The 18,251-nt window shown below is 40.8% G+C and overlaps 1 protein-coding gene and 1 long non-coding RNA gene across 4 annotated transcripts in view; one reads left to right on the top strand and one right to left on the bottom strand.

Moving 5' to 3' along the window:
* The window catches only part of LOC133535254 (RNA-binding protein 38-like), a 54,195-nt gene that overhangs the window by 8,026 nt on the left and 27,918 nt on the right, over positions 1–18,251 (top strand). For all 3 annotated transcript variants that reach the window (XR_009802187.1, XM_061874913.1, XM_061874912.1), the window contains exons 2-3: positions 1,892–2,015; positions 3,639–3,693. Coding sequence is in view for 2 of the 3 variants with exons in the window: in XM_061874913.1 (XP_061730897.1) it covers positions 1,892–2,015; positions 3,639–3,693 (179 nt within the window). In the remaining variant the exon portion in view is untranslated. The remainder of the gene's footprint in view (positions 1–1,891; positions 2,016–3,638; positions 3,694–18,251) is intronic.
* The window catches only part of LOC133535255 (uncharacterized), a 5,978-nt gene continuing 3,600 nt past the window's right edge, over positions 15,874–18,251 (bottom strand). Inside the window, exon 2 of the long non-coding RNA XR_009802188.1 lies at positions 15,874–16,296. This is a non-coding gene — a long non-coding RNA (uncharacterized LOC133535255). The remainder of the gene's footprint in view (positions 16,297–18,251) is intronic.

Genomic DNA, 18,251 nt, shown 5'->3' with positions numbered 1-18,251 from the left:
GCAGTCCCTAAAGGGGCCTGATCCAAAACACATGAAAACAAGAAGGAAAACCCTAAGAACACATAAGGAGAACGCACAAGACCAGCAACCACTACCGCAGCGCCATCTTTTTTTTTGGGGGGGGGGGGGGACTGGCTCGTACATGCACACGCATACTAAAATCCTTCACTGTAGCCATTTCTGTTGTGAAGTAGCGTATAGTTCTAACTTATATCTATCTGTCAGTAGACTCCATATGGAAACGGTTAAAACTACAACATGGCTGCAGGGCTGGGAACACAGTCCAAGGTGGCTTGACCTGGAGGACTTCGGCACATAGTTAAGACCGCCCACATATTGGCACATTCTACAGAGACTATCAAAAAGCAGCTTGAGTAGGCCATGTCACGATACACGATGTATATCTCAATATTTTATTTTAGCCTTGAATGGACACTTGATGCATATAATCACAGCAGTACGAGGATTCTATGTGTCTACATTAAACTATTTTTGTTCATATTGTATTAATATATGCTCATTTTAAACTTTCATGCAGAGAGGGAAATCACAACTAAGTAAGTTTACCAAAAATGTATTTATAAAAGCGTTATTAAGCAGTGGCACAAACATTCATGTCATTTCAGAACAGAAAGTGCAAGATTGTCAGATACATTTTAAAACAAGCTATTAGTGCACTTTTGTGAATGATGTCACCAAGATGACGTATCAAAACAACACTAAATTAAGGTGTACTTTTTGTACAGAACGCCACTACAATAGTTATAAACAAATAAAGTGTACAATGTCACACAAGATATTTCAATAACTGTCAAATAAAAATGAGCTGCATAATAGGTTCCTGTGGACATTAGCTCCTTCTGTTGTTGCCTTTTTTTTTCATACGGTGTTGATCTGGAAATAGTTTCTAAGCAATTTTGTTGGTGTGGCACCGAACGGAGATATTGACATGCAGCGTTCAAGCACTCATTTTCTAGCGGGTGAATTTTCAAATGATGCTACATTAGCAGTTCTGCTACTTTTTGTAGCAACGCTTTTGCTGCATAAATGTTGAACATCTTCCCGCTTGAAGCCAAACCACCGCCGGACGATGGATCCCCAGCTGTTTTTCTTGAGAATGAATTCTTCCTTCGTTTGTTACCAGATTCGCACTTTCTCTCTCTATTACCACCCGCACCTCACTGTTAGCATCACAGCTAATGTTACCATGTCGCTACCTGTCTGATCCGCGGAAGCATGTGACGATGCACACGTCATGTATGTAAGAATGTGCACTTGGTTTACGTCTCTGTGACAAGGAGAGACAAGAAAGAGTGAGGAACACATATAGTGTAATGCCCGCAGCTAAAAGCAACTGCGTGAGAATGTATACTTGAATATCACGATATAGTCATTTTCTATATCGCACAGAGACAAACCGGCAATATATCGAGAATATCGATATATCGCCCAGCCCTAGGCTGGAGGATGGTCTGTAAAACATAACTTATGCAAAATTCGGACCAAAGCGCCACGATTACATGTTATGTAGACCGCAAAGAAGAGGTTTTTTTTTGGTTTGTTTTTAAACTATACCATTTACTGTCCTTGATCTGGGGGTAAATAATCTTTTTTTCAATATTTTTGCATGGATACATACATATACTCCTGAGAATCTGTTTCCTCCGTGGTGGACATTTTGTTTTTGATCAATTTCTTCTGCGGTGTGAAACACAAATGTCCAATGTACAGGACTCTGGCTCGCCTGAGGTCACAACCTTTCATAGTGGATACCTCGTCGTTACTCGTTAGACTGCAATCTTAATTGAATAGACAGCGCCCCTGCTGGTTGCAGCCTTATCTTAATGCTTAGTTAATGTATTATTCCGTCCATGTCCGTTTCCCCCACCAGGTAACGATGACCGACCGAGGAGCCGCAGAGAGAGCCTGCAAAGATCCCAATCCTATCATTGACGGCAGAAAAGCGAATGTCAACCTGGCCTACCTCGGAGCCAAACCCCGCAGCATACAGACAGGTGAGATCTTTGTTTCATTTTTAAAAATCAGTGATCGACCAGTTCTATTTAGTTACTAAAATAAGGGAAGCATACCTCCGCTACAAAACATGCATTATTATCAATATGGCTTAAAAAAAGGTAATCAAGCATTTGAAATAAATGCTGCAGTTAGACCTGAGCGGTATATCGTTTTTATCGATAAATACAATGTTTTTTTTGTTGCAGATGATTTAAAAAAATAACAAGTCTGTTTTTCTCCTATTGCTCCAGCATATTTTTCGCTCCCATTAGCTTCTGTAGCCCTCGCCAGTCCTTTACTTCCTTAGCATGGATCCACAAGCCAGGCAAAACATGGCTTATGCGAAAGAGAGCAAGACATTTGGTACAAACAAAAGAAAAGGGTCGTCCGTGCTTTTAGATTTGCAGCAACAGCCGTAAAATAAATGACTGCACGCTGCAAAGTTTCTTTGAATATGAAAGCAGCCCAGGAAACTTAACCAAGCATCTGAAACAGCTTTAAGACGAGAGGGGGGGAAATGCAACTCTATAAAACTAACAAAACCGCGACAACAACAAACTACAGCTAAGAAGCAGCTTTCTCGAGTGGAATCATTTACACAAGGTTGCATGTGGAACAATTTCCCTTGTGGATCATTAAAGTTTGTCTAAGTTTAAGTATGATGAAAAAGGAGAACAATACACAACGATCACTAAAGCAGTTATGTACATCCAAACTGGACAGCTTGTACGTGTGTGCTGCAACACTTTCATAGAATTATAACTGAGTAAATCATCAATATAGTGACATATTACACGTGAAATGAAATGTACATTGTCTCTAACATCAGCATACACTAACAAGGAGCCCAGGATACTTTAAGGAAAAGCCTGCGTTTAGCCACTCACCAAAACTATATAGTCGTCGCAATGTTTTACTTCTTATTTATTTGTATACATTGTACAATACTACATTTCTATTTATAGAATTAGTTTATCATACACATGTTAAGTTTGCACTTCATTGTTCTGATTGATTTTTATTACTATTTAATCATTATTGGTATTTTTATTATTTATTAATCGATATGTATTTGAATGCAATGTGCAATGCTACATTTGTATTTACAAAATTATTATTTTCAAGACAGAAGTATTGCTTCCGAGAGGAAGCTCTTAATTTAGTTCTTTAGAAATTATTGCATACGAAGTACAATTTATATCTGGTCTGAAAAGAATAACAATATACAAAATGGAATTTTGCTTAAAGTAAGATGCAGTAACAAAAAAAAAGCAAAACTTGTTTTGAATGATGTGTGTCATTAGTTTTTATTGGTTCCCTTAAAAAAAATCATAAGTCTAATTTTTTGTGAGAACATCTAACATTTTATTTTCGGGCCAGCTGTAGTGGGAATCCCACACATCTGCTTACATGTCCCAAAGGATGAAACTCTTTAAATTATTGTTCTCGAACAAGTCAGTCATCTTTGTACTGTGTTCCACATTGATTGCGCAAAGCCTTAACAGGCCCTGCCTCTGTCTCCAAAGGCCCGCTTGTTCATTGTTCTCCAGCCCTCCTCTGTAAATGCAAATGTGTGCGTTTTTGTTTACGTGTGTCCTGACAGTCAGCCTCATATCTTGCAGGCATATCCATTGGAGTGCAGCCCATTCACCCAGCATTCATCCAGAGGCAGTATGGGTAAGCGAACGGGAGTGGGCGCTTGTTGTGTGCTCTTGTGTTAGACCCTTTGTGCGATGCCACCAGGCTACTACAGTATTTCGTGAACAAAAAGGGCCTCTGGAAAGTACATGTTAGTTTCTGGGTCTGTGTGCAATTCCGGAGCGAGTCTATTGGCATATTAGGAGGGTTTTCTAGACCAGGGAGGTTGCTCACATATCTGTGGTAATGGAAGAGTAGTGCAGAGGTGAATGTGTGACTCACTTGCTAAGTTTTTGTCAGGAGCTTATTGACTTGTGTCTCTCGAGTGGGCTTGGCATCCTGTAAGTAGTGGTGTTGTAGAAACAGCCTGTCTGGCGTCTCAGAGACGTGGTCCGCTGCACGGCTAATTAGCCAGTGTCATCCAAATAGTACAAATGTAACTTCATCTTTACCCTCGTCCTACATCTATCATAAAATATCAAACATTTTGTCTAATTTTAATACAAGTTTCCTCTCAGGGATCCACCAATGGATGCCAACCAAACATTAGCTCCCATAGCTGTAGCATAAATTGTAACAGCTTGGGTATTTTTTTGGGCAGCAGCATCGTCACATTTTTGGAGTTGATAGCACTGTGTGTGTGGCAGTTGTTCATATATGAACACCGAGTCCATGCGGGCACAGAGATTGAGATATTGAAGGACCAGTTTAAAAATAATGTACAGTATTACCTCAACTTACAAGCTTATTTGGTTTTCTGATGTAGCGTTCAAGTCAAAAAAGTTGTATCTCAAATCAATGTAGTAGGCCCAAATTTTATCATGTAACAAGCCTTTTAGATATGAATACATGCCTTTGGATGATTAATTTCTTTAATTCAATTAATATTGTTCACCTCTTCTCCGCACTGTCCTTCACTCACTTTCTTCCTTCCCATGGTTGGAAAATCAAAGTTATGTCCATCTCTAGTTATAAGCTAATACTTAAGAGTAAGAACAGATGTTTTGGGCGGATCTTACGCGGTTCACTCTGACATTTGCTACGCCAACTAACGGAAGGAATGCTGGTCACTCACATTTCTGCTCCTTACTTAAAACATAAACAATTAGCTGAGTGACCGCTCTATTTCCAAAAATGTAAGTCTTTTAAAGGCCTACTGAAATGAGATTTTCTTATTTTAACGGGGATTACCGGTCCATTCTATGTGTCGTACTTGATAATTTCGCGATATTGCCATATTTTTGCTGAAAGGATTTAGTAGAGAACATTGACGATAAAGTTCGCAACTTTTGGTCGCTAAAAAAAAGCCTTGCCTGTACCGGAAGTAGAAGCCGATATGCGCGTGACATCACCGGTGTGAGGATCTCCTCACATCCGCACATTGATTACAATCATAGACACCAGCAGCGCGAGCGATTCTGACCGAGAAAGCGACAATTTCCCCATTAATTGGCGTGAGGATGAAAGCTTCGTGGATGAGGATAGTGAGAGTGAAGGACTAGAAGGAAGAAAAAAAAAAGACGAGGGCAGGAGCGATTTAGATGTTATTAGACACATTTACTAGGATAATTCTGGAAAATCCCTTATCTGATTATTGTGTTACTAGTGTTTTAGTGAGATTATAAAGTCATACCTGAAAGTCGAAGGGGTAGGGTGACCGCCAGTGTGTCTGAGTGAAGCCATGGAGGAGACAAAGTCGCGGCTGCCTCTTTAACAGCTGCTGTAGGAGGAACGACACAGCTCCATTCATATTTACGGTAAGAGCCAACTTATTACCACAATTTTCTCACCGAAACCTGCCGGTTGACATGACATGTGGTTGACCGCTCTGTTCCATATTAAAGCTTCACAACAAACAAAGAAACACCGGCTGTGTTTGTGTTGCTACAGCCGGCCGAAATACACCACTTTCCACCGAATGCATTCTTCTTTGTAGTATCCATTATTAATTGAACAAATTGCAAAAGATTCAGCAACACAGATGTCCAAAATACTGTGTAATTATGCGATTAAAACGGACGACTTTTAGCCGTGAGTGGTGCTGGGCTAAAATGTCCGCTACAACCAATAACGTCACAAGCACGCGTCAACATAAGCGTCATCATTCCGTGACGTTTTCACCAGGACACTTCGCGGGAAATTTAAAATTGCAGTTTAGTAAACTAAACCGGCCGTATTGGCATGTGTTGCAATTTTAAGATTTCATCATTGATATATAAACTATCAGACTTCGTGGTCGGTAGAAATGGGTTTCAGTAGGCCTTTAAGTCGAGGCACTCTCAAGTTGAGGTGTAATGCTATTCATGAAACGTGTAATATCCTGATTCTTATAGGATATACTTTATTTAGCCCACAATGGGGCAATTATTTGGTTATAGTGCAAATACATAAAGGTAAAAACATATGGAAACGAGAGAGAAACATTAAAGGACATCAAAAGAGCACCGGGCTGATATAACCAGCTGCCACTTCAGTGGCACCATTTCCACGTACAGTGAGGAAATTAAAACACAATGAAAAAATAGCAATGAGTAATACATATTGCACACATATGGTTGCACCATGAATATACAAAGACAATAAATCAAAAACACCACTGCAGTGCTCCTCACCATCGTCTGCTGGGCACCACGGCCAGAGATCGGAACAAAGCAACCAAGAGAGCCCACTCCGTCCTCGGCTGCCCACTAGCTCCCGGCCAATGTCCAGCCCGCACGGATGAGCGAAAATCCGTCCAGTGTCCGATACATGTGCATTCAGCCAGGCCTCTGTAAAGCTTGTCTATTCCAACGCTAGCTCCACAGGCCTGCCTCTTTGTCCGCATTTCCTCTGGTCTCTTCACATAGACTGCCGTGTGAGAGGGAGCCAGCGGCTATCCGGTGCAAACCCAACCATGGCAAAAAGGCTCCTCGAAGCAAATTTAAAACTTTACAAAATGTCAAGATGTCAGGTTCAAACACTGATGACATCTATTAAACAGACGAGAAGCAAGGAATCATGCAGAGACGGAGTTAAATTTTGCTAAATTGAGGAAAGATTTTGGGCAGTACTCTAGATACAATCCAAAAAACGCTTTAAAGTCTTGCCCACTTGCTGCCTGTATTTATTTGTGATGTCCCTGGTTACATCACTGACAGCTCCAGTTAGGCACAATATATAATTACACAAAAATGCAAATGTGCTGACAGTCGTAATATCGCCTTGTCTCTGCTCTGTCTGCGTCACGGTACCCGATGTTCGACCTTGGCAGTCAGCTGGCCGATTCTGGAACCAAACGCTGATAAGAGACTGGCTTGCAATCTTTTGGTTTGCCAGTTTTGCACAGACAAGGAAAATACAATTTCGGCATAATTGATAACTATAGCAACGGCCCTTAAGCATATGAGTTGTGTGATAATATATACATAATTAATCTACCAAAGTCCCAAAAGCGCCACCACTTGTTGCGCAGTTCAGAAAGGGTCTCAACCAAACGGCAAAAAACACAGAGGACAACAGCAGCCATTACAGTAGCACCATCCTTGGAAAAAAGTATGTATGTCTTATGTAAAATACATTTAAATTGCTTATACCTAAAAAGTCATATCAACTGATTTTCATTTCACACAATCCCCTACAACATCATAAAACATATCTTAGCAGTAAGAACTGTACTTAACTGTATCATCGGAATATTGCTAAACTAAAATATATATAATTTGGTTAATCAATCAGTGTCTATTTTGCTCATCAACAAACTCAATTTGTGACTTTTGTAGGGGATTTAACTATTTGTCAGACAATAATAGTAACGAGAATGCATATTTCATACAGATCATGGCTTAACCACAGTAATGAAACCAAAAAAACCGATTCCTCACTCATGAAAGTGATGCTCTTCCAGATATGGCAGAGCAGTGATGGTCGGTGTCTTATTCATCTTCTGGCAGTCTCCCCTCCGCCGGGACAATGACAAAATAGCATGTGGTAGCTTTGGAGGTTGCTGAACTCCACCTCCCCCTCCAAAAATAACACATTTGAACTGATAGTGATTCGCCACTCATGTGCTGTTTTAGGCAACCCATTCTGGGTTTGAATGATCCACTGGGAATATGTCCCATCTTGTTCAGAGAAACCTTAGGAAAATAATATGCCCATGCTTCTGTTACCATGGCGATCCTTGGTTGTACAAGAAGCCGTCAAGGAATTAAAATGTGGAACTCTGTGGTGTTTTGGGGTATGGGGCCGACAGGTGCTGGCTCATATTACAGCTTTACACCCCTTAATCACCCATGACCGCCACCCTAGAGACACGTAGGGCCAAGCAAAGCACCTGTCCCCCTCCCTCGGAGTCTTATGGATGGTGAGTGACAGACGCAGGCCTCCCTAAGACGCACAGCGTACAAGTGGCTTTTCTTTCAGCCTAGTCTCCCCCTCCACCTCTTGACAACATATGGTGAGCTTGTAAGCAAAACCGGGGTATTACATAGTGTGTGTGTATGTTGTAAATGTGGTCAGCAGATGCTCTGGACCGTAAGGGTCAATGAGGGTGGGCTGAGCGAGGTAAGAACATTGTTTTAAGAATGATAACCTCCGCTACAGTTGCAGGTTTTCCCGGACTGTCTTTAAAGGCCTACTGAAACCCACTACTACCCACCACGCAGTCTGATAGTTTATATATCAATGATGAAATATTAAAATAGCAACACATGCCAATACGGCCTTTTTAGTTTGCTAGATTGCAATTTTAAATTTCCCGGGAATTTCGTCTTGAAAATGTCGTGTAATGATGACGTGCACGCAAGACGTCACAGGTTTTTAGGAAATATGAGCGCTGCACACACACACAGCTAAAAGTCGTCTGCTTCAACCGCATAATTACACAGTATTTTGGAGACACTGGCGTCAAGACACCCGTGGAGACACACCTCCGACTATCAAGTACTGTTAAACTCACTAAAACACTAGCAACACAATAGAAAGATAAGGGATTTCCCAGAATTATCCTAGTAAATGTGTCTAAAAACATCTGAATCCGTCCCAATGCAATCGCGTTTTTATTTTTTCTAACTTTTTTTTTTTTTTTTCTCTAGTCCGTCGCTATTAATATCCTCAAACACGAATCTTTCATCCTCGCTCAAATTAATGGGGAAATTGACGTTTTCTCGGTCCGAATAGCACTGTTTGTTGGAGGCTCCCATTAAAATCAATATGAATATGTGAGGAGCCCCCACACTTCTGACTTTATCGTCTGCGACTTTCGGTAAAGGTAGGGCTTTTTTGTCAGGACGAAAAGTTGCGAACTTTATCGTGGATGTTCTCTTCTAAATCCTTTCAGCAAAAATATGGCAATATCGCCAAATGATCAAGTATGACACATAGAATGGACCTGCTATCCCCGTTTAAATAAGAAAATCTCATTTCAGTAGGCCTTTAAATGGTGGTACTCGTTCCTTTGCGCTTGTGCTTTTATCTGAAATCATCTCTTACCTGTCTGCCAATAACAGTGTGAAAGCTGACACCTCAGCGAGACTGGGTGGGAGTTAGGGCGTGTGGGGGATTTAGTTAGAGTGGTGCTTTGCTTTATTGTGACGCTGATGTTTAATGAGGCAGCATGCTTCCTAGGAAACACACCAATAAGTGTGAAATATCCCTCCTCCAGCCACAGCCTGTTATTCATTCTACGTGAAAAGGGAAGGATATTATAGGGGACATGTAAAAAAGAAACACATTTATGCATCAACAGCATGTGAATATATGACACATGAATGTTACTGAATTTGATTAAACATGCATAGACTGTAGTGCAATACAGCAAGGGCCTGATCTACTATAGTTTTGTGTGGATTGAAACTTGTGTAAACGTGCTTTCAGCATATAAGGACTGTGAAAAGTAAAAATAGTATACTTATTGTCTATTTAGCAATATCATTGTTTTTATTTCATAGCTGTTGGATAACTTAAAGGGGAACTGGAATTTTTGGGGAATTATTCACAATCATTATGACGGACAAAAACACAGGTCTTTTTTTTAAAGATTTTAAAGGCTTACTGAAACCCACTACTACCGACCACGCAGTCGGATAGTTTATATATCAATGATGAAATATTAACATTGCAACATGTGCCAATACGGCCGGTTTAGTTTACTAAATTGCAATTTTAAATTCCCCGCGGAGTTTCTTGTTAAAAACGTCACGGAATGATGACTCGTATGATGACGCGTGCGCGTGACGTCACAGACTGTCAGGAAATATTAGTGCAGCACTATTTGCGGCTAAAAGTCGTCTCTTTTCATCGCGCAATTAAACAGTATTCTGGACATATGTGTTGCTGAATCTTTTGCAATTTGTTTAATTAATAATGGAGAATAGAGATGCGCGGATAGGCAATTATATCATCCGCAACCGCACCACTAAAGTCGTCATCCACCCGAACCAACATTTCATCAAAGCCACACCCGCTCGCCACCCGTCGGTTGTTATATATCTAATATAGACGATGCAAGGCATTAGTGAGGTTAGAACGTGTAACTCCCTCCAAATAGCACAGACACAATGGCTTTTTTGAACTTTTTTGATTTATTTGAAGGCTTACTTTCCCTTCAAATTCACCGTGAAAACTGTAATAAATAAACCACGTTACAAATGTAAAAATAATAACATGCACAGCATGTGGATCAAACATTTTACCAAGTAAAATACCAACAAATGTAAAATACCTCGTTGGCCATACCTGGAACTAGCTTCCTTACATCGGTCGACAGACCAAACGAGACACTTCAAAATAAAAGTATGCCCACATACTGTTTCAAAGAGTGCTGCTCGTTTTTCGTATGTGGGTAACAACATTTAACTATTTATAAATGGTTGATTTCTATAGGCTAGTAAGGTAAAGTGTTGTACCTGACAAGTTTGGGCTACCTTGCTTCTGCAGCCTTCATCAGAGGTGTCACGTGATGTTAGCGTGACGTTGTCTGTGACGTGATATATGGATTGTACCATCAAGAGTTGTCAGGTACAACACTTTACCTACTAGCCTATATAAATCAACCATTTATAAATACACGTCAGTAGGCTAAAAGAACCTCTTCAACATAACATTTAACTATGTATAATGTAGCGGCTGGCTACGGGGTGTTAGCCAATGACTTTGGCTGGGGGGCGGGACTTCCGGGAGAGATAGGGAAGTGACGTTATCGACAGGAAGTGAGAGTTTGAGTTGTCCCGGGAAAAGCGTTAGAGACATGAGAGCTGTTGTGTGGTTGTATTACATCTTGTGCAATAAAGACAAGACAAACGAAGAAGTTTTATGAGCCTACATTCCTGGGATTATTACAATATATATTTCCGAATTGGTTCAACCGCCACCCGCCCGAATCTATTTAAAATCAATTTTTTCGTCATGTCACCCACCCGACCCGCGGACTCCGCAGTTGTGACCGTAAACCGCGCATCTCTAATGGAGAAGTCAAAGTAGAAAGATGGAGTTTGGAAGCTTTAGCCTTTAGCCACACAAACACACGGTGATTCCTTGTTTAAAATTCCCGGAGGTGAAGCTTTACTATGGATCATAGCGGTCAAGCGAACATGGTTCCCGACCACTTGTCAACCGGCAAGTTTTGGTGAGAAAATTGTGGTAAAAAGTCGCCTCTTACTGGATATCAGCTTAGCTTGCGCCATCCATGCAGCTGCTGTTGACTTCCCTCAGAGACTGGCGTCAAGACACCAGTTGACACACCCTTCCGACTATCAGGCACTACTTCATCTCACTAAAACACTAGCAACACAATAGAAAGATAAGGGATTTCCCAGAATTATCCAAGTAAATGTGTCTCAAAACATCTGAATCTGTCTCAATGCAATCGCGTTTTTCTTTTTTTTACTTAATTTTTTTTTTTTGTAGTCCTTCGTTATCAATATTATCATCCACAAATCTTTCATCCTCGCTCAAATTAATGGGGAAATTGTCGTTTTCTCGGTCCGAATAGCTCTTGTTGCTGGAAGCTCCCATTAAAAACAATGTGAGGACGTGAGGAGCCCTCACCCTTGTGACGTTTTCGTCTGCGACTTCCGGTACAGGCAAGGCTTTTTTATTAGCACCAAAAGTTGCAAACTTTATCGTCGATGTTCTCTACTAAATCCTTTCAGCAAAAATATGGCCATATCGCGAAATGATCAAGTATGACACGTAGAATGGAGCTGCTATCCCCGTTTAAATAAGAAAATCTCATTTCAATAGGCCTTTAAAGATGATAAACACTTGGAAGATGCGGCTAATGGGAGTCACCGTTGTAGCCTTCAAAGTCCTCTAAAACAACTTCAAAACCCTCCATCAACGTCTTATATACACAATGGAAATCTATATATAATGTAGTAGCAGACATGTTCATAACAATATGTAATATGTACAATATTTACTGTATTTTTGATGATTTTAATAGTTTCTGGGACTGATTTCTTTCGCGCATTGATTTCTGTCACCAAAGCAGCGCACGTTTGACTTCTAGCAACATGTGTGTTCCTACTTTTGAAGTGTTTGTTCTAAACTTGATAACAGACAACAAAGACGACTTTTTTTGGGAAAAGAGGATTCACAACCTTAAGCTTTTAAAGCTGAATATACGAAGGATGAACTAGTGCTTATAGAAGCTAGCACGAAAGAAGAGTGAGGCGACTGAGCAGACGTAAGCCGGGAAAGTAGGGTGAAAGCGACGACGCTATAAATGTGTAACTCTGAGACAAGCTATTTCGGCATAATGGCGTGCTTTCCCAAAATCACCAGTAAATGTCCCCGCCCAGCTGGACCAAACAAACAACTGTCCATCGTCATGCGTGTATCATGATCGATACAGTACATCCACTCTCTGGCTCACTGTGTACAAACAACAACAAACTAATACTTTACAGACGCTGTAATATGATCGTGCACTTATTGGGACTGTGCCGAAAATGTACTTTTCAGTTCTTATGTGTCTTGTGCATGTTAAGAATTGACAATAAATCATTTCCATTTTCATTATTCATGTTTTTTAGTCAGTACAGGTTATTGTCTTATTGCAGTGTTGTACAATAGAAACTCAAACGTATTATATGTTGACATTGAAGCTAGCTTTTTTCTTGCCGTAGTTAGCTTTTACGGCTAGTACTGTAACACCGATGTGTTACTACGCTACAGAAAAAGAGCCCCTCAGTTTTCGCTCTTACAATAATAATGTCGCTACAGCTCGGTTATTATGCTGGTTACAGAAATAATAAGTATTAACGATTTTGAATGCATTTTTAAAGCGATTTAGAGTTGGAATTAATTGCTCCCACCTAAAATGAGTCGATTTTTACATGTCAGAAAGCAAAAAAAAAGTCGTCTTGTCTCATGATTGTGCATGTTAGGCAAAATTACTGTTCCAAAACATCCTGCAATATGCATTTTCTTGCGTCTAGAAAATTTCAAACACACCTCGCAGTTCGTGCCTCCTAGATCGCCGAGGCTTCAACAGGCTAAAAACATGGGTTCTGTTGTAGAGTCACTGCAGGGCTGCCTCTATAATGGCCTTAAAAAGTGTTTCAAAATGTAGCAAAACACCTCTGATAGGAGCATAATAACATGAATGTGACGTCTCGGTGGCATTGTGGTGACGAGTTGTTCTCTCGTGGGTGCAGCGGAGGATGGAACACAGTGTGAGGGTAGGGATAAGAATTTATTTACATAATAAAACAAACTAAGAACAAAAACACTTGAACAAAAGCACTAACCAAAAACCAACAAAACTAGCTTGGGAGCTAGAAAGAACAAAGGGCGCCAGCGTGGAAGCTAGGGACATAAACAAACAAAATAGAGTAGAAGCTAACAAGTATACAAAAATAGATTTACCACAATGTTGGAAGAGCGGCGTCAGCTGTTGCGTGTATTCCAAGACTCAATGTCAAACAAAGGCGGGCATATATAGGGAGATAAATCAGGAGACAGGTGTGCGTGATCACAAGGAAAGGCAGGTGACACAAGTGCGTTGCTAGGACAACCAAAATAAACCAGGAAGTGCCACAAAGAACTGAGGAAGACAAATACTAGACAGAATGTGATAAACAGAACCAAAACCAGAATATGCCATGATCCAAGACGTGGATCATGACAATGAAAGTGCAATAAATGAGTGTTTCCATTGTGAAATCCACGTAGTACATGCAAAAACCTCTAGTAAATAATTCTGTCTGCACCACTTTTGCACGTATCAAGTGCAGATCGATAGTAATTTATTGATTCCTTCAGGAAAGTTCCCTCAGGAAAAGTGTAGACGCAGTCTTAGATCAGATGCAACACGCCCATTAAAAGTCCACACGATTGTATACTTTGCACATGCTATTTAGCGTGTGGTAATTGGATCTTAGTAGATCAAGCCCCAAGTATACTAAAAACTTTTCATTAAAAAATATTTGTTTGACGCATGAATGTTTTTTTTTGTTTGTTTTTTTAAATGGAAAAACTCCTGTTTTTATCAACCCTTCTTAAATATGCCCTAACAAATGGCTGATATAGTCCATATGTTTACTTGCTTATTTATTTTACACTTGTACATATACTGAGATGGGATATTTTTTACACACTCCAGAAGATAAGCTGTTAGTGTGCATCTTTAAAGAAATATATTTTAACCACTGGCCTTGTATGAACTGTAGTGTCAATCTTGTAGGTCCTCAATGTTATGTAAGCTTACTCTAAATCCTACTACTCCTATATAAGGTGTTGATTAGGTGTGTCCCAAGCCAATATTGATATCCGCAAAAACACAAGTATTGGATGATATCAGCATGCATCTAGAATCTTCTATATAATGGAAAGTGTAAATTCCGATACAAGCAGCCCTGCAGTGTGTTTTGGACAGCCAGTTAACATCTCGAAGACCTCCAAAAAGCACGCAAATTTGATCGTTATTTGTATTTTAGTGAAGTCATTTAGAATTGTAAACAAAGGGGGGGATTAGGCTAGTAGGAGCTAGCAGTTAAACAGCAGCTAAACGGAAACTGATAAATGCTCCCAAAAAAAGATCCCCCTGATCAAGAACTCACTTGGTGCTCTGGGTGCATCTGTTAAAAGCAGCCTTAGAAACCTTGGGGTTGTGTTTGATCAGTCAAGGTCTTTGCAGGATCACTGTCGTCAAATGAGCAAAAACTGTTTTTATCATCTCAGAAAAAATTCTCAAGTCAGAAATTGGCTGTCAAATTGGATCTCAAAATTATCATTCACTCGTTCATTGCATCTCTTAATGACTATTGCAATTCTCTTCACTGTTTTCAACAAGTCAACGCTAAAGAGACTTCAGACGGTACAAAATGCAGCCGCCAGACTTTTCATCCCCATTTAATCCCATCTTCTTTGGCTTCCAATCAAATTCCGTATTTAGTTTAAGATTTAAATTCTGACTTTCCGTGCGTTGCCTGGTGGGGCCTCTCAGTGCATCACTGACTTGTTATGCCCCTACTCTTCAGGGCGCAGCCTTCGGTCTTCAGGCCAGGGTCTCCAAAAGATCCCCAAAAGTCATTTTAAAACCTGTGGAGACCTGGCATTCCAGGCTATAACTCCCAGAATCTGAAACAACTTGCACCTGTCCCTTCATTATCTTGACTGTGTTGACACTTTTAAGAAACATTTGAAAACTTGTCTTTTAAGTTATTGCACCTTTTAACTCTTTTTTTTTTTCTGCTCTTTTATCCTGTACTACCATGAGCTAATGCAACAAAATTTCGTTCTTATCTGTACTACAAAGTTCAAATTTGAATGACAATAAAAGGAAGCGTAAGTCTAACTATCATTTTTAATCCACTTTTTATCCTTTTTATGATGTTGCCCCTGTTGTTTTGACTTGTTGTTTTACTTCACCTATGTTTTGTTCAGCGCTTTGTGATTTTATCTGTGAAAAGCGCTTTATAAATAAAATGTACTTACTTACTTACTAATCACACAATAGCACGCAGGTGATGGATGAAATAGGTGTTCTTAATTAAACAATATTGGAGTCTATAGACCACATGTAAATATAGGTGTCAAATAACTATGGTTGCATACACTTTTGATTGATTGATTGAAACTTTTATAAGTAGATCGCACAGTACGGTACATATTCCGTACAATTGACCACTAAATGGTAACACCCGAATAAAGTTTTTCAACTTGTTTAAGTCGGGGTCCACGTTAATCAATTCATGGTTACTTACATCTACAAAGTCTCCAAACGTGTCTGGATCATACAACTTACTGCATCATGCGTTTTATTTGATAGATTATTGTGAGCACTCTGTGTCGCCAGCCAAAAATAAAGCATAAATCTGTCATCTGGTTAGTCCTTTTCACACCTACTATTCTGAGTTATTTCACTTGGTCAAGCCTTCTCTAAAATTCCACACGACACAACAGCAAAAGTATGTAATGCTGATGATATATGGCTATCAGCCAATACACAGGGCTCCAATATCATATAAGAAGTTAAAAAGTCCGGGCTTCACGGTGGCAGAGGGGTTAGTGCGTCTGCCTCACAATACGAAGGTCCTGAGTAGTCATGGTTCAATCCTGGGCTCGGGATCTTTCTGTGTGGAGTTTGCATGTCTTCCCCATGAATGCGTGGGTTTCCTCCGGGTACTCCGGCTTCCTCCCACTTCCAAAGACATGCACCTGGGGATAGGTTGATTGGAATCACTAAATTGACCATAGTGTGTGAATGTTGTCTGTCTATCTGAGTTGGCTCTGCGATGAGGTGGCGACTTGTCCAGGGTGTACCCCGCCTTCCGCCCGATTGTAGCTGAGATAGGCACTAGCGCCCCCCGCAACCCCAGGTAATAAGTGGTAGAAGATGAATGGATGGATGGGCTCCGGGCGGCGGCAGTGTGAGCGTTTCAGATGTAATTAGACACATTTACTAGGATAATTCTGCAAGATCCCTTATTTGCTTATTGTTTTAATAGTGTTTTAGTGAGATTGTAAAGCCATACCTCAAAGTCAGATGGCCGCGGTGAACACGCCAGTGTCTCAGAGAGAAGCCGAGGAGCCAGCTACTGCAGGAGGACGCATGATCCACTGATGTCTCCGGTAAGAGCCGACTTAATATCAAAATTTTCCCATCCAAAAACATGCTGGTTGACGTAGAGCATGGGTGTCAAACTCTGGCTCCCGAAGTTCAGCGCCCCTCCCAAAAATCTCCCTGGGCAACCATTCTCGTGAATATCTGCCAATTTCCACCCGGACAACAATATTAGGGGCCGTGCCTTAAAGGCAATGCCTTTAACGTTCTATACAAACAGCGTGCGGGCCAAGCCTCATGATATAAGCAGCTCGTACACACTCATAAGTGAATGCAAAGCATACTTAGTCAACAGCTATACAGGTCACACTGAGAGTGGCCATATAAACAACTTTAACACTGTTACAAATATGCACCACACTGTGAACCCACACCAAACAAGAATGACAAACACATTTCGGGAGAACATCCGCACCGTAACACAACATAACAAATACCCAGAATCCCTTGCAGCACTAACTCTTCCGGGACGCTACAATACACGCTACCACCTAAAAGGTTAATTTGTTCGACCTTGGCCCGCGGCTTTGTTCGGTTTAAAATTTTGGCCTTCTCTGTATTTGAGTTTGACACCCCTGACGTAGAGAAACATGTCCGCTTGACCGCTCTGTGTTAAAGCTTCACAACAAACAAAGAAACACCGGCACACTGCAATACACCGCTTTCCACCAACAACATTGTTCTTTATCGTCTCCATTATTAATTGAACAAATTGCAAAAGATTCAGCAACACAGATGTCCAAATTACTGTGTAATTATGTGATGGAAAAAGACCACTTTTAGCCGTAAGTGGTGCTGAGCTAATATGTCCCCTCCAACCAATAACGTCACAAACACAGGTCATCATACGCGTCATCATTCCTCGACGTTTTCAACAAGAAACTCCGCGGGAAATTTTAAAATTGCAATTTAGTAAACAAAACCGGCCGTATTGGCATGTGTTGCAATGTTAAGATTTCATCATTAATATATAAACTATCAGACTGCGTGGGTAGCAGTGGGTTTCAGTAGGCCTTTAATCAGACTACACATTTGGACACAGTCTAGTTTCAAATAAATTGCGTACAGTAAACAAGTCCAGTTGATTTCTAGAAATATACCATCATTATCCAGCCTCCAATTGCATTGTGTCACCGGCACTCCCCCGCCTGTATCGAGTATGCGTTTCTGTCCAGCCGAGGTATTGTGTCAAACACACACAGGCTTTCCGTCAGCTCAAAACCAGCTGACCTCGGGATTTTCTGGCCAGTGTCCACATTCCCCTGTCACTTGCTCACCAGTCTGCCACGCCTGTGTCCCAGGGGCCTCTCGACATCCTCTCACTGCTTATCTCATTAGATAGACGCTAAAATTAAAGCCAACACCTCTCCGCCACACACCCCATTAAAGAGACGCCTTTTTTTTTTTACTTTGCTTATCTTCCCTTCCGTATTCCGTTTCGAGGGCGCATGATCTGTTCGGGTTCGGGTGTGTAGATTGCATCCGCGACCTCCGGCCAAGGCCAGAGACGAGGCACGACCTGAACGCGTGGCGTGTGGGTCAAGAAACC

Source organism: Nerophis ophidion, linkage group LG16 (assembly GCF_033978795.1).
Source record: "Nerophis ophidion isolate RoL-2023_Sa linkage group LG16, RoL_Noph_v1.0, whole genome shotgun sequence".
Classification (NCBI taxonomy): Eukaryota; Metazoa; Chordata; class Actinopteri; order Syngnathiformes; family Syngnathidae; genus Nerophis; species Nerophis ophidion.
This window is presented reverse-complemented; position numbering and strand designations above follow the sequence as displayed.